The following is a 16,594-nucleotide window of genomic DNA, read 5'->3' as shown; positions in this document are numbered from 1 at the left end:
GGGAAAAATTAGCATGGGGAAATAGTTTAGTTTGTGTAATGATCCATCCACTCCCAGTCTTTATTCAAGCCTAATTTGATGCTGTCCAGTTTGCAAATTAATTCCAGTTCTGCAGTTTCTCATTGGAGTCTGTTTTTTTTTTTGAAGATTTTTGTTGAAGAATTGCTACTTTTAGGTCTGTTTTAGTTTTTTAATTGGGGAAAGTCATATAATTTTTATCCCCCGTTCTCTAATATAACAGAAGATAAACTTACCAAGAATCTTCTGAGATAATATTGTTGAATATATCCTTCTTACGTTCTGTTCCAGTTATAAAGATTCATTATGATTCACTTGTCAACAGTTCGTATCATGAGCTCTGGGCTGGGGTGGGGGGGTTGGGCCAAGGAGTTCGGTGTGTGGGAGGGGGCTCCAGGCAGGAGTTTGGCATGTGGGTTCTGGGAGGGGGTTTGGGGTGTGGGCTCTGGGAGGGGGTGAGGGGCAGGAGGTTGGGGTGTGGGGCCTGACTGGGCGATGCTCACCTTGGGCAGCTCCCACAAGCAACCAGCATGTTCAGCTCCTAGGCTCGGGGCAGCTAGGTGGCTCAGCCTGATGCCCCTGCATGCAGGCACCACCCCCACAGCTCCCACTGGCGGTGGTTCCCAGTCAATGAGAGTTGCGGAGTTGGTGTATGAGGCGGGGGCAGTATGTAGAGACCCCCTGACCGCCCCGTGCCTAAGACCAGACATGCCAGTCACTTCTGGGAGCCACATGGAGCCAGAGCAGGTAGGGAGCCTGCCTTAGCCCCGTTTGCTGCCAACCGGACTTTTAGTAGCTATTAAAATCTCCTGGATTGCTTTCAGTGGCCACCGGGAGATCGATTCCTGTAGACTCCCAGCCAGTCCAGGAGGGTTGGCAACCGTATCCAGCATGTCTTAGTAAGTGTGTGAAATATTTTTGTTAACTATGGATCCTATGGCCACATAACATGGCATGCACAGTCTGGAATTATAAATTTGTAGACCAAACATTTTTCAATGGTCTATAGTTTCAGTGGTCTATAAGTACGGAAGCATAATTGTCTTTCTGCAGAACTCAACAGAAGAAAGATGTGTTGTATTGAAAACAAAGAATTTTTTTCCTAAAGCAATGTGCACATATAACTTAAATATATTTATGTAGATACTTTTAGTATCTCAATAGTCCCAAATTATGTACCCTTAATTTAAGGGTTTCAACAATGTATGTTTCGTACGGATTTAGTGTTTCCTTTTAAGTAATGCAGTTATTTTTCTCATTCCAGACCTAATTCCAGGGATCTTATAGTAAGATCTTACATGTTCCATTCTATGCATCCAATGAAGTGAGCTGTAGCTCACGAAAGCTTATGCTCAAATAAATTTGTCAGTCTCTAAGGTGCCACAAGTACTCCTTTTCTTTTTGTGGATACAGACTAACACGGCTGCTACTCTGAAACAAGCTTTTAAGGGCGTCCTTTGTGGCTTATTCTGATAATTGTCAGGATTGTAGAGCCATTATAATGTTAGTTCACTATTGTAAGTCTTTGTATAGTAGATAGTCTGAACACTTTAGAAAGTTATAAAAATCATAGTATAGCTAGCTAGAGCTCTGTTTATAAATTGAAAACACATTGTAGGTTCCAGCTACGTATGAAACCAGAACTGAAAAAAATTATTTGCCATAGTCAGAGCCAGCCACTCCCCTTTTATGAGTATTTATGAGGGGTTTATCCCTGCTGGAGTTCTTTAGCTGTTACATTTCGAGAGATGGTGTTTTACATCTTAATAGGAATAAGCTTTTGTGCTCTTGCTTACGTGGTCTCAGCACATAACTAATTATTCTTTCAAGTAATCGTGATAGGCTTTCTTGCAATCCCCCAATGTTTTTTTTATTTTCTTAATGTAATACTGTACACTATATTATCAGGAAAAAAGTTATCTAAAAACAGTATTTACTGAAAGTATACCACAGAATCAGTCTACTTTGTATTGTGCATTGGAAGTGTTTATTTTTCCAGGAGTAATACTAGATTGTATTCCAGATGAAACTCTCCACTGATTCGGAAGCTGGTGATGTAGGCAAAAAGTCACTCGCATACAGACCTTCAAAAGCAATTATAGTTGGAAGTACCCAAATTCAAAAAATTTCAGTCCAATTCTTTTAGACTGATCAGATTTCTCCATTCTTCTAAATCATGTGCCAGTGTGTAGTATTTCTGCAATAATGTAGAGAATTTTTGACTGATTATACATTTTACTGTTTGAACAACTGCCATTCAGTTTTGCCATTGTGAATTCTTGTAAATTAAATACATTTAAATCTCTAATGCAATAATGAGAAACGGTTTATTGACAGGCTCTTTTTCCTGTTGCTCTTAGTTCTCGTTTTTTATTTGGTCTGATATAATTAAAATATCAGTTTTTATCTGGTTTTGCTGAAGTTCAGATGCATGTTGTCTTGAGCATTTTTAGAGTAGTTGGCACAAAATTTGTTTTTAAAATGGGCATTTTCATTCAAATTGAAACTTGTTACAGCATGTAAAGCTCTCTAATGCTGGCTTGGCAATGCAGCTGCAGCATTGCTTTCTAACAGGAAGTTTGCAGTTAGCTATTTTTTCCTCATTCCTTTTTATCTCCTGAGCAACATTGGACATTTAGAACTTAGAAATGCTTTCAATAGCTTAATGTGTTATGCACCACGCTTTAGGACCTGATCATGCAAATGCTACTGTGCACTGAGCTTGCTTATGTGAGTAGTCCCCGTGAATTGTAGCTTTAGGACTACTCCATGATGGTAAACACTACAAGTGGTAGTAACACTTAACGTTATGTGCCTAACTTGCCCAGTTGTATAATGCTGGGAATGTATTACTATAATGGTTTCAAAGCTTGAAATGCTATAATGTTAGCACTTGTTTGAAAAAGCAAAAGAAAAATACTGTTGCTCACCTATCACCCAAATTTAATGTTTGGGTCAAGTTTTAAATGTTTAGTCTCCAGGGAACACGGACATCAAATTAGGGACATTGGTTAGTTGTCTTTTTACTACACCATACGTTAAGATGAACTTTCTTGCTCTGTCAAAAACAAGATGAGTGAACATATAATCTTTTTTAGAATTCTTGATTTTTTAGAAAGATGATTAATTTGTTTTTTGAAGCTCTGTGAAACCTTTTTATAGTGAATCCTCTCATACAAATCCTCAAGACCTGCTAATGTATTCAAACAAATTATTTTAGAGGGCCTTATTGATTTAATAAAGATTGACATGCAAACTTATAAGACTCATTTTAAAAGTTACATTATCAAATGGAGACATGGATAAAGTCTGAATTTAGACCACTGAGATGCAATATACAGAGAAAAATAGATGGGTTATAGAAAAGTGCAAAGGAGTGTTTCCTTCTGGGGAGCCCAGTGAATATCAGTACTCATGTAAAACACTACAGTTCCTGGGATGTTTTATAAGACTGGACTACAAAAAAAAATTAAAAACTGCTAAATTTTTAATGCTGCACCTTTCAGGAATTAGAAATATTTTAAATTATTAAAGGTTAATGGCAAAGAATGATTGAATTTCCATTCACTGGTCTGTTGTTTTTACTATCGGTAATTAAAATTCCACTTCTCAGGATACCTGTCAGTTATGTGGATCTCTCTCAAATGAGGTTTCGCTATAAATGGGCTTCACAAATTCTACTCAATTAAAATGCTCGCAATAGTGCAATAAAAGATCATTGAGAATTCTAGTTCACAGCACAAGCTTTTAGTTTCCTGAATATTTTGAAGAGCTAAAAGTCACATGCTAGATAAATTATTATTCAGACATACATTGAGGTAATTTGACTGAACATGAAAGTTTAATAACTTAAAAAGAAAAGGAGTACTTGTGGCACCTTAGAGACTAACCAATTTATCTGAGCAGAAGCTTTCGTGAGCTAGCTGTAGCTCACGAAAGCTTCTGCTCAGATAAATTGGTTAGTCTCTAAGGTGCCACAAGTACTCCTTTTCTTTTTGCGAATACAGACTAACATGGCTGTTACTCTGAAACCTTTAATAACTTAATTGGCATCAGTTTACCGCCAAACTTTTTACATGCTTTCGTTAACTTCTCATGTTACATAAACATGCTGCTCAGAACCCTTATACAATGAGAATCCTGTTGCCTTTAATATCTTAATATGCCTCTTGCCTACCACCTCAAAGTATTAATATGTAGTCCCATCTAAAATAAATACGTTGAGTGTGGTGGGGTGGGCGGAGATTGAGAATTTATAATGCATGATTTATCTGACGTCAGTAAAAATACTAATAAAAATTCATGTTGTATAAGGGAATCTTCCTATGCAATTTAACTTGGTTCTTTTACTATATCTTTCTTCTCTCTTTATCCTTTTAATTTCTGTTTTAAAAAACTGCACTCAAGATGCCTTTGCAGCTTCTCCTGGAGAAGCCCCTGCAGCACCTGAAGGGGCAGCAGCACCAGCTACCCCAACCCCTGTAGCAGCGGCTCTTGATGCATGTTCAGGAAATGGTGGGTTTTATGTCATTAGTCTCGTGTGTGTTGTAGTATTAAACTACATGGCAGTGTGGGTTGTTTTTTTTTTTAATTATCAGTCAGTCTTTTTCTTCTGAGTACATAGTATTCATTGTAGTTGATCAAAAACATAGAACTTTGAGACAGAAGAGCATTCTTCACATAACTGCATGTGTCTTCTGTCAAAGCCAATATCCTTTCTCCGTACATTTATTCAGTAGCACTACTGAATAATTTTGACAATGCTGAGTGTTGTAAGCAGCAACAAGTTTAATATCCTGTTAATGTTTTGGAGCCTGAGCTTTTTTCTTCAGTTATCTTCATCTGCTGCATTCCAATTGTGCCAAACCAACCTTTCCAAAAAAACGTGTAGCATTCAATTCCCCAAATTTTCCACCTTTATAAAAATACTTTATTTTAGAAAAAACCTGCTGAATAGCTTGCCCAGATCAGTAGGATAGGTGTTAGTGAGCCTCGTCATTGTGTGCATCTACTGTGTATGTATGTTACCCATAGTTATGCTTTATTTTTGCTAATTTCCTCCCTTACTGATCCTATATATATATTCTCCGCTTTCCTTTTTACAAGACCCCTTTGCCCCATCTGAAGGTAGTGCAGAGGCTGCTCCCGAGCTGGACCTCTTTGCTATGAAGCCAACTGAGACCAGTGTTCCTGTAGTTACCCCTACTAGTGCAGCTACTCCAGCTCCCGCAACTACTCCTTCTCCTGCTGCCACTGCTACTACTGCTACAGCACCTACCACTGCCGCCACCACCACACCTGCCACCACCACCACCACCACCACTTCCGCTCCTCCTGCTCTAGATATCTTTGGTGGTAATTGTTGTTTTTAAGTCTTTGATTCTGGTGGATTGAACTCTGGTTTGTCAAATAAATGTACCGCATACACGATCACTACTGCATGTATACTGTATATTAGAAGGCTCTTTACAGACAAAGAGCCGGTCTTTTAAAATTCTCCAAATACGATGTGCAAAACTGAAAAGTTACTGCTTTCAGTCCTGTCTTCCAAAATGAGTTAGACGTGTATATTCTTGGTCTTAGATTTATTTGAGTCTGCTCCTGATGCTCCTGCAGCGCCTAAACCAGATGCTACTCCTAGCATTGACCTGTTTGGTACAGGTAAAGATAAACAGATCCTTTCCCACAATGTAGTTTTTTTGTTTTGTTTTTTCCCTTAAATGTTGTTTCATTTGACACTGTTACGGCATAAGCTGACTTTGATTTAAACACAGTACTTACTTCTTCTTGGTTTTTCTTTTTACTTCTGGAAGATGCTTTTTCATCTCCACCACATGGAACTTCTCCTGTGCCCGAGAGTTCTCTCACTGCTGATCTCTTATCTGGTGAGTGCTTGTTTCACAGGACACTACAGATTTTCAGTCTTTTCCCAAGTAAAAATAAATGATTGATGTTATGCTTAATTTGAGAATCCCCTTTCAAATCCCTATCTATAATACCTCAAATGTTTCAACGATAAATTGTGATGCATGTTATTCGTGAAGAATATTTTCTAATGGTCCCAATAGTCAAATATGTCTCAAAAATAAAACTTCAGATTCTGTCAGCTAACATTCAGTTTGCCAGCTCCACTGAAGTTATCTATACTAGTAGTAGATAACCTGTATGTATAGCCTTAATTTTTCAGAAAATAAGTGCTACCCTGTGCACAACAAAGTTTTTATGATGAAGACAGCTAACATATGCAAAACTTCACATACTTTCTGATTGCAGTGTTGTAGATTGGTATCTGAACTAATGTACAAGTCCTGTGGTGCTAACTGGTGGAGTCTGAGTGTGGATTTCAAAATATTTAGTTATCATTGCTATTAACTTGCTGATACTAAATATTATCTGTCATATGCCTACTGCAGTGGATGCATTTGCAGCACCATCTCCTCTACCTGCTGCCTCTCCAGCAAAAGTGGATTCTTCAGGTGTGATTGACCTATTTGGTGGTGGGTATTTCTCCTTCCTCACCGCTTGCAAATTAAGTCACTTATTTCAAATACATTTACACTGTTTTCATGTTGGTGGTTGCAGTTTCTTCTTTCCACAATTTAGCTCATGCAGTGTTGCAGCTGAACAGCTTTGTATGTATCGAAGTCGTCTTAAACGAAAATTCAATAAAACATAAACTGCAAATAAACATTTGCAACACTTCTATTCCATCATCAGTCCTCATTGTATTTACCGTTCTATCATCTGTATTCAGTGCATGGGTTATCTTCCTTGATCATGTATTTGCGTTTTCACTCAAAGTTCATTGTACGAAGCTGTATATCTTTTAATCTTCTGTTGATGTTTCTCTGAGCAGCTCAACTTCTGTAAGCAGCTGGAGTTGGTATATAAACTAAAACAAATTGGTAAATGTGAATTCTACTCGATTAGACTGAATTGATCTGAAATGGTGGAAGTTAGGATAGGCATAGCCAACTCTTAGCTTTTTTAAGACTTCATCTGTATAGGCAAACACCACAGAATTTCTGTTTCATGTATTATGAAGCTATTTCTAAACTTCAATGAAACAGTCAACTAAAATGACAGGCTTGTAGGTTGTTAGAGTACTTTCAGCTCTGTACTTCTAGCTGGAGTTATCGTTGCCTTTTATTTAATCCATAATGTGGATCTGTGTAAATGGCTTAACTCAAGTCGAAAATAACATACTGTAAATATAGTTGGGGTGTCCTATTGGAAAAGGCCACTAGTTTTACAAGCCTCACAGGTGAAGTATTGGCCCAAAAAAGTCACTTGTATTTCTCATGTGAAAATATCATTTTTTAAAAATGTTGGCTCATTGCCTTATTTCTCCACCTTCACTATATGCTATCAAAACCACTTTTTCTGCAATTCTCTCTGAGGTTCCCAAACATGTTTGCTCATCATTCTACCTGGTGAATGAAGCTGTCCTACTACTGCTATTCATGCATTCTTTACATAGCAATGATGACTCAGAGTATTTATGTTAAACTTATTTTGCCTTTCTTGCTGCATTGTGGAATTTACCCTATAGATGCTTTTGGAAGTAGTGCTTCTGAACCCCAACCTGCAACCCAGGCAGCTTCTAGTTCCTCAGCTTCTGCAGACTTACTGGCTGGTAATACATATAAATTTAAATAAAATGTATACTTTCTTGTGGAAGGTTGTTTTTTGGATTTGTTTAGTCACACGCCTATTTTATTTCAAAATGAACCTTCATTTTGCAGTGGAGTAAACTCTAAATCAGGGGTGGCCAACCTAAACCTGAGAAGGAGCCAGAATTTACCAATGTACATTGCCAGAGAGGCACAGTAATAGGTCAGCTTCCACCCACTCCCAGCACCTCCTGCCCATCAGCAGCTCCGCTGATCTGCGCCTGCATCTCCTGATCAGCTGTTTCATGCTGTGCAGGAGGCTCTGGGGAGGGAGGGGGTGGAGGGAGGGCATGGCAGGCTTAGGGGAAGGGTGAAGTGGGGGCAGAGCCTATGGCAGAGCCAGGGGTTGAGCAGTGAGCACCCCCTCCCACCCGGCACATTTGAAAGTTGGTGCCTATAGCTCCAGCCCCGGAGTCGGTGCCTCTACAAGGAGCCGCATATTAACTTCTGAAGAGCCACATGTGGCTCTGGAGCCACAGGTTGGCCACCCCTGGTCTAAATGTTGTTGGACAGCAGCAAAGATTTGATAGTATTAAACATTCTTAAGTACCATCGCTTCAATAAAGCTGTGTATAACAAATTTTACTACTTTCATGACACATCTCCTCCTAAATGACTGCATGATCATATTGTTCTCATCCTCTTATTCTTCCCTTTTCCTAACCCTACTTACTCTCCTTATTTCTCCTTATCTCCTCCTGTTTGTTCTTCCTTTCGATTTTACTTCAGGGCAGGAAATAGGTATTATGTCTATTGTATGGTCTCATGCATATTTGTGTTGCTATGTAAGTAAACAGGATAACTTCAGTTCTAGGAAACGAGTTGATTTAAAGAAGTAAACTTGCTCTAGGCTAGTTAAATTTTTGGTAACTGTAGTTTGTAACTGCTTGTGTCAGTGGTGTTAAACTAACCTCTCCGTGCTAGACATTTGTCCTGTATCTTCGCAGCTGTACAAGCTTTATTTAACAAATGAAAGTATCACCATTTGTAGTTTGTTTAATTTCTGACCATATTCAGATAATGTTATTTTTAAAACTCTGAAGATATGTTAACTAATCCTTGCAAGCATCACTTACCCCATTTTGCATTTTGGCTAACTGAGAAGCAGAGGATAACTGCTGTTAGCAGTTTTTGGAGAATGATCTATTGGACTAAATATGTTCAGTACTGTACTAGACTTAAAGTTTTTGGACAGAACTCTGCATTGAGAAAAAAGAATCCTAAACCATGCATCATCAGAATAAGGTCAAATATGATACAAATATCTTAAACAATGAAAACATCTAAATGAGCAGCTCTCAAAGTTACTATAAACTGAAGATTTAGTGAGGTTCTCAGAACCTCACAACTATTATGTGGTACTGCTAAGCTTCTGTTAAATCAAACAATATAAACTCATTTGAATTTAAATCTTACTGCAAAGGCATCTCTACTTAAATTATATTAAAATACCTTAAAATTGCACAGTTTTGGGTTACTGATCAAAGTGGTCCTACAGTACTTCTTGTGCTGCAGATTATAGACCATAAATTAAGATAACCTCTAAGTAATGGCTGCAATATCAGTGCATAATTTTAGTTTTAGAAGTTCCATGAAAAGTAGGATGAAAAGTTGTTTTCTTCTGATTTAATTGATCCAAACTGTGTGGAAAGTAAACCCATAGTATCCCGCAGTAAGAGGAACTGGGATAGAGGACACTATTTGTGAATTTTGGCACATACGTCCATGTCCTTGTTTGAGCCAGATAGAAGAGGCAACAACTTCTGAGTATTACTTTGTTTTAAATAACCTGTCCACTTAACTTGTATCTGCCTTTGTGCCCCTTCATCAAAGGGAGGCATCTCAAAGAGCAGCATAACACCCTCAGCGTTCAAAGTGTTTGTCACTCTTCGTTCATATCAGAAGGGATTGTAAAAACCTGAATTGTGCTGAGTATGGCACCAAATCAAAACTGGGGATGTCATGCTGATTTTCAAGTTTAAGGTGACCACCTCATGTCAGTCTGATTCCTTGAAGCTTCATTGCCAAGCGTACATGTAACACACTATTCCTTCTGGGTACAAGTATGACACTTTTTTTTTTGCTTTGCTTCCAGTAAAAAAATACATATCAACCAGAAATATTCATATACTATGGCCTCCTCCTTCCACCACTACATATTTGGCTTTCTTCTTACTCAGGCAGCTTCAGCTTATCCTCATTGGTCTTTTCCATGTGCCAACTTTGTGAGCAGTACCCTTTTTATTGACTTACATTAGGCAACAACCAACTTAAAAGTATTACCTTTTTATGCTACCAAACCTGATGTGGTGGTGTATACTGGGCTCAGATAACACAAGCTACCTGTTCTACACCAAACCAAAAAGGCCACTAAATCAGTGGTGGAAAAAGTTCCAAGCCAGCTTTTCTCTAGTTTCAGGAAACTTATTTATATATTTCTAAATAGCCAGAGAATAGTCACTAACTCACTGTGATTTTGATTAGTCTAGAAAGTGAAGTTGGCAAGTCCAGTAACTAAGGGTATTATCTCTTCTCCCTTGAGTTAGCAGATTGAAAATGTTGTTGCTTTTTCTAATACCATACTCCCTTTAATTCTGAATTAAGAGCCCATGTATATGAGATAAAAGTGAAAATCTCTCCTTGCTGCCTTTCAGGTAACTACTTCATTGGTGCTTGGGGTACAGCAGCACTCCTTCATTTCTAGTGGTTTCCATTGTATATAAAAGGTTTTCAGTTTTGTGGAATTGCTTACAACGTTCCCCACTATAAAAATTGTTCCAGCACCTATGAACTACTTATTTGGCCCTATTGGTTAATTCATATTTGTCCTTTAAATACTGGCATACTGTCATCTTTAAAGGTTTCAGAGTAGCAGCCGTATTAGTCTGTCTTCGCAAAAAGAGAAGGAGTACTTGTGGCACCTTAGAGACTAACCAATTTATTTGAGCATAAGCTTTCGTGAGCTACAGCTCACTTCATCGGATGCATACTGTGGAAAGTACAGAAGATCTTTTTATACACACAAACCATGAAAAAATGGGTGTTTACCACTACAAAAGGTTTTCTCTCCTCCCACCCCACTCCCCTGCTGGGGGGAGAGAAAACCTTTTGTTGTGGTAAACTTTTGTAGTGGTAAACACCCATTTTTTTCATGGTTTGTGTGTATAAAAAAATCTTCTGTACTTTCCACAGTATGCATCCGATGAAGTGAGCTACAGCTCACGAAAGCTTATGCTCAAATAAATTGGTTAGTCTCCAAGGTGCCACAAGTACTCCTTTTCTTTTTGTCATTTTTAAAGTGGCTTAAATCTTTCTCAGCTGGTCAATATTGATTAGTTTTTTCCTCATCCACATTCTTATATGGGCCCCTTCACGCAATAAGTCCTTAAATAAGGAAGCTCTCCTATAAAAGATAGAAATGAGACTTTTTATATTGCAAGTACTGTGAGTTTCTTTTGAGGGATAAATCCAAAGGAGAACACATCTCTCACCAGCATCTAAACATATGCATGGAAAACTTTCTATTTCATTACAAGAAAGTAAGTGCCCGTTCCAGAAATGATTACATATACTGGTTCCAAGACAGCTGCTTGAAGCTGAGTATGTGGATAAACCAGGAGCCGTCAGTAAAGGCAGTCCTTGCCTTCTAATTTAGAGTCCCTCTTTTTGTTAAATTTCTTAAATGACAATTTTATAGGAGTATCTAGCCAATTTCATGAATGAGAACATTGTTGGTTACTTGTAGGAATACGTACAATTGCAGAAAATGTTACAGCATCTTTAGCAACTGATTTTCACCAGTTTCCATGTGGTGAAATTTTGAAAAAAGAGCTCATCTGTTTGAAAAGATCAAATCACAATCTTGTGTATTCAGGCTGAAAGCAATTTTACTCCCAAAAATGCATTTTCAGCATGAAAATGATGTCTATCTAGGAATATAGAAATTCCTTGAATATTTTGCCTACGCTTTAGTAATAGGAGCTTTCAAATTATATTCAGTTTTCCATTGTATTTGGGGGGGGGTTCTTGATAGCGGAGGTTTTGAAAAAATTGGTGAAGTTGGTATTAAATCAAGGCTTCTGTGTATAAAGGATGGAGGACGTGAGCCTGTTTTTTTGGATAACTGAGGCTTAGTTAGAATTCATCAAACCCACAGTTGCCTATGCCTACCCTGCACTGAGGCATGTGATCCTGTCTTTAAGCTTTATTCTTTCAGTGTTTCTGTATCCACATGTTGAAGTGCCTGTGAAAAGGGGTTTCAGAGTAACAGCCGTGTTAGTCTGTATTCACAAAAAGAAAAGGAGGACTTGTGGCACCTTAGAGACTAACCAATTTATTTGAGCATAAGCTTTCGTGATGCATCTGATGAAGTGAGCTGTAGCTCACGAAAGCTTATGCTCAAATAAATTGGTTAGTCTCTAAGGTGCCACAAGTACTCCTTTTCTTTTTGTGAAAAGGGGTAAAATTCCAACAGCCTCACTTATTAAGTAAACTATTTTTTTTCTTGCTTACAGAGCTTCTACATTTTAAATCCAAAATGGCTACCAATGGGGTTTGAATGACAATTTGGCAGATACAAAGGCTCTCTGAAACCATAACAGCATATTGCTAAGCATTTGTTTGCCTCAGATAATGGCAGATGTATAACCTGCAGCTAATCCAATTCTAAATATAAAATCCTCTTGATTTCTCATAGTTCTTGAAGGCTTGTCCTCCAAGGATTTTGAATGCTTAGTTTTAGTGAAAGTGTGCATAAAATTACAGGTACCTTTTTGTGCATAATTGTAAGTATTCTGTAGTGTCACTGTTTGACTGTGTTCTTGGCTTACTTCCTTTAGATCTCCTAATGAAAAATATCTTTCTCCTATTCTTCTCTTCTGAGAAACTTATTGGAATAGGATAATATAATGATTTATTAAAGTTTTATTGAATTGCTTCCTCTCTAATTAATCCTATAATCTAAAATTTGTGTGTGTGTATATGTGTGTGTGTGTGTATGTATATATGTGTGTGTGTGTGTGTGTATGTATATATATTTATTTATATATATATATATATATATATAAACTCTACACAACTGGTAATAGAATATATATTATGAGGTATTTTGTCCTAATAAAAAAATAGTCTTGTCTGGATACTCATCTGATCCATCCAGACATTTGAAAGTTTAGTTTTGCTTGCTATTATTTTGTTGTCCACATTTGTATTAGCAATCTTCACTGAAGGCGAAGATGCAGTTCTACTCTCAAGCCTATTCCTGGTGTCATGTAGAATAAATGCTAGCCAACTGGAAACTCCTAAACAATGAGTGCAGGGAAACTTCAAGATAGCATTTTAGTATAGTTTATTTTTAGATTGCTTTTCGAATCCTTTTTTTTTTACTCTCCCAGTCTAACTTCTAATATTCCTCATTCCTTTCAAGCAACTGCTCAACATTTCAGATCTTTCTTTGGATGTGCTAGCTAAGTAGTGTAAGTTGATAAATATACTATGATCAGTTTTCAAATGTAGCAAATTCACAAGGACTAAAAGCAAACTAAGTTAAAATGGTAAATCTATGACTATGTAATAGTATATAAAGCAAGTTTATAAAAATTATGCACAAATTAAAACCCTACCACTTTAACTTTATTGCCACCTCCATAACAAGAGGAGTTTGTTTTGTAAGGCTAAATGTGATCTGTTGCTTCCAAATCTACCATTCCAGTCTTGAGAGAAGGATAGAACTTACTTATGCTCTGCTAAAAGCACCTGTCACCACAGAACTTTATTCATGGATTATAGTAATACGAACAAATTTCCAGAAGGGCAGCTGGGTTTCTGTTCTGCTCTTAATTTGTGAGCATCTATTCTTTGAATATTCAAACATATTCTTTTGCTTTCATTTTTCTGGGGACTGAAAAGGAATTTTGCAGAGGGATCTGAAGCTGACATGTCTCCTTCAGGACAATGTTTGAGAGCCTATGGGATGCTGTAAAGGCGGCTCATCTTCCTCATAAGTTTTTGTCTGGGCTCTAAATCTTAGTGAGTCTGATTGCAGCTGATATGGGTTCCTGGAAAAAGAGGCAGTTTGAGATAATGAGGGTAATTCAAGTCTTTGTCCTAGCAGAACCCTCAAGTGGATCTGCTAACAAAGGGAAGTCAGTGCAGGTTCTGGAAAAGTGATATTCTTTCTTTAGCTATTTACATAGGCTACTTAATTGTCTAGTTCCTAATAGAGCATTTGGCAGCTCTAGATCACATTAATTGCAAATCTGTAACTACTGCGGACTGGTCACTCTCAGCTCTGTCCAGGAATTTTCAGGCTAACTTGAGATGGAAGGGCACTAATTAGCCAGATATCCAAGGTCAGTGAGTCTAGCATAACCAAGACTGCAGCTGTCTTAATTACTAGAGGTCAGGCGCCTTGATCAAGGATGAAACAGTGGTGGTCCTTATCCAACTAGCATTGCTTCAGTCTTTCCTAGATACACTTTGAATAGGCAGGCTGTTATGCCACGTACCAGCTCCTCTGTATCTGGAGATAAATGGAATATAGTGTCTTCTGTGATGGGGGGAAAAAAAACTTGGAACATCATACCGCTGGCATGATAATCCATGTTGCACATAGAACTGGAAGGAACCTTGTGGGTCATAGGCAGTCTCCTGCTATCACAGGCAACCTCATCATGTACTCTCAGTCATAAATTTGTCAATCTCCAACCTAAAAACTAGTTAGGTCATTTGTCCTCACAACTTCTGTTGTAAGGCTGGTCCAAAACCTCACTCCTCTGATTAGAAACATTTTTCTATTTTCCAGCCTAAATGTACTATTGGGCTATTTATACCTATTTGTTCTTGTGCCAATATTCTTCAGTTTAAATAAGTCTTCCTCCCTTTCTGGAGTATATCTCTCTGATGTATTCATAGAGAGAAGTCTTATCCTCTCCTGATCATCCTAGTAGTCCTTCTCTGCACCTGTTTCAGTTTAATTCAAATTTATGCTGGTGTGCATCTACTAGGCATAGTTGTAAGAAGGGTTTGACTTTGTCACCAATCTTACCCAAACCCTTGGGAAGGAGAAGTAGCTACCTGTCATGACTCTTTGGGATCTTTTAGAAAGGAATAATTCCTGCCAGGTTATGTATATAGGTTACCAGTATCTCATGATTACTGAGAGTGGCGGATAGATTGAGGTTAATCAACATTACTGAAAAGTGATACAGTAATCTATTAGTGCATTCATATGCTAGAAAATGGTGTCAGGATCATTCCAAAGCTACTATTCCTAGAATAGTGGGCTAATGAAGTATTCTTTGGGAACGTGATGTGCTCCTTCACAGCTTGGGGCAAAAGTTTGATTTGGGGTTAAACGGCTATGAGAAACATAATGTATATTACTGTTTTACAATAACTTTTGGTGAGTTTTTTATATATTTTTAACTTCCTAAATTTTAACACTTCATTTTTTAAAGCATTAATTATTTAAATTGAAGGTAGTCCACTTTACCACACTTGTGTCCAGTGTTCTCCAAACATTCACGTCTGGCTGTCTTTTTCCTTATGACAGTAGTCTGGCATTTGAAGGTACATATTACAGTTTGCAAGTGGATAAAATGTCTGTGTTCGATCTGTCATAATCTCCCTAAAGTGCATCAGTTGCCATGTGTTGTTGCCTTAAAAATGTTAATAGATTCAGTATCTTTAAGCATTTAGCATAATGTGTAGACTACAAATCTTAACAGTTTAAGTCAGTTCCTCCGTTTCTTTCACAAGTTGAGTTCAAGGTTCTGATTTTCATTCCTATACTTTGTGACATCACTAATCCCTAATATATGCTGTGTCCTCAACCAGTGCAACCAAAATCCTGACAACCTGAAATTAGTGCAACAAGAAAATATTCTAGGCTGCTGACTATTCTACTTGGAAATTGACCTTGTGACTATAATCTATACTGGTTGGTCTCCCAAAGTTATGAAGTACCTGCAGCTTCTGTTAATTTCATTGAGCTTTGTGGCTGTTTCACACTTCCTGAAAAACAAGCCATAACTATCAGTCCATATCTTGCTGGCAGACAGAACTGCTCAACTCATGTTACATTGGCACAGAACTGTTTTCAGAGAGAAATGTGGTGGATTATTGCTTTTATTTCCATTTTTCAGGGAAAACATTTCTTATTTAACGAGGAAAATTTAAATCAAGGAGTCAGTGGGGGAAAAATGCTGTAGAAAGAAATCTATAAAATCATATAATTGTTCTTATTTACAATATTTTATAGTACTTCAAAAATCTAAAATTATAGTTGGAGACCACTTAAAAGCCCAGTCATGTAAAGGAAAGTGGTACCGTTAATAGAAATCAATGAAAGTGAGGGTCAGGTTAGATAAGAACTTGGGAGAGGTGCAAAGAAGGCCCATGTGCTGTAGGAAGTAGTGATGGTGATTCATTTGGTTGGTTGGTGAATCAATAGGTAGTTAGTATTTAACCTAGATGAGATTAAGAGGTACTGTTGGCATTCCTGGCTACTCAAGTCAGGGTCATTAAACAACTCATGGTACACTTTCCTAACCCCAGTGTCCTGACCAAATCCCAGTAACTGCATTCTGCCTACTTATAGATTACCCCTATCATTATAATTGGGTAAGGTGTATTGAATGTTTGTCTTACATTGTGCACTGAATGTGCTATTAAACTGCTGTGCTCTACCCCAGAGGTGACTGCATTTCATTTGTGGGTGAAGTTACAAGTTAGGTTTATGATGCTGTCTTATGATTCTTGCAACCCAGAACTTGCCAGTTACAGTAGATCTTCCTTTAGCTGGTTTTAGAGTGATTTTTACTAGAATACTTTGCATTACATCAAGAGATGCTTATTATCTAATATCAGAAAGCATAATGATAGAGTAACTATATTATGTTATG

At 37.7% G+C, this 16,594-nt stretch overlaps 1 protein-coding gene across 1 annotated transcript in view; it reads left to right on the top strand.

Annotated features, from left to right (window-relative positions):
- SNAP91 (synaptosome associated protein 91) overlaps positions 1-16,594 on the top strand; it is a 141,363-nt gene that overhangs the window by 108,739 nt on the left and 16,030 nt on the right. Inside the window, exons 16-21 of the mRNA XM_084622620.1 lie at positions 4,426-4,533; positions 5,125-5,373; positions 5,602-5,679; positions 5,832-5,903; positions 6,432-6,515; positions 7,571-7,654. Of these exons, the coding sequence (XP_084478746.1) occupies positions 4,426-4,533; positions 5,125-5,373; positions 5,602-5,679; positions 5,832-5,903; positions 6,432-6,515; positions 7,571-7,654 (675 nt within the window). The remainder of the gene's footprint in view (positions 1-4,425; positions 4,534-5,124; positions 5,374-5,601; positions 5,680-5,831; positions 5,904-6,431; positions 6,516-7,570; positions 7,655-16,594) is intronic.

Source organism: Lepidochelys olivacea (assembly GCF_965140295.1).
Source record: "Lepidochelys olivacea isolate rLepOli2 genome assembly, chromosome: 3".
Lineage (NCBI taxonomy): Eukaryota > Metazoa > Chordata > Testudines > Cheloniidae > Lepidochelys > Lepidochelys olivacea.
Note: the sequence above shows the minus strand (reverse complement) of the source record. Positions and strands in the feature narration are given on the sequence as shown.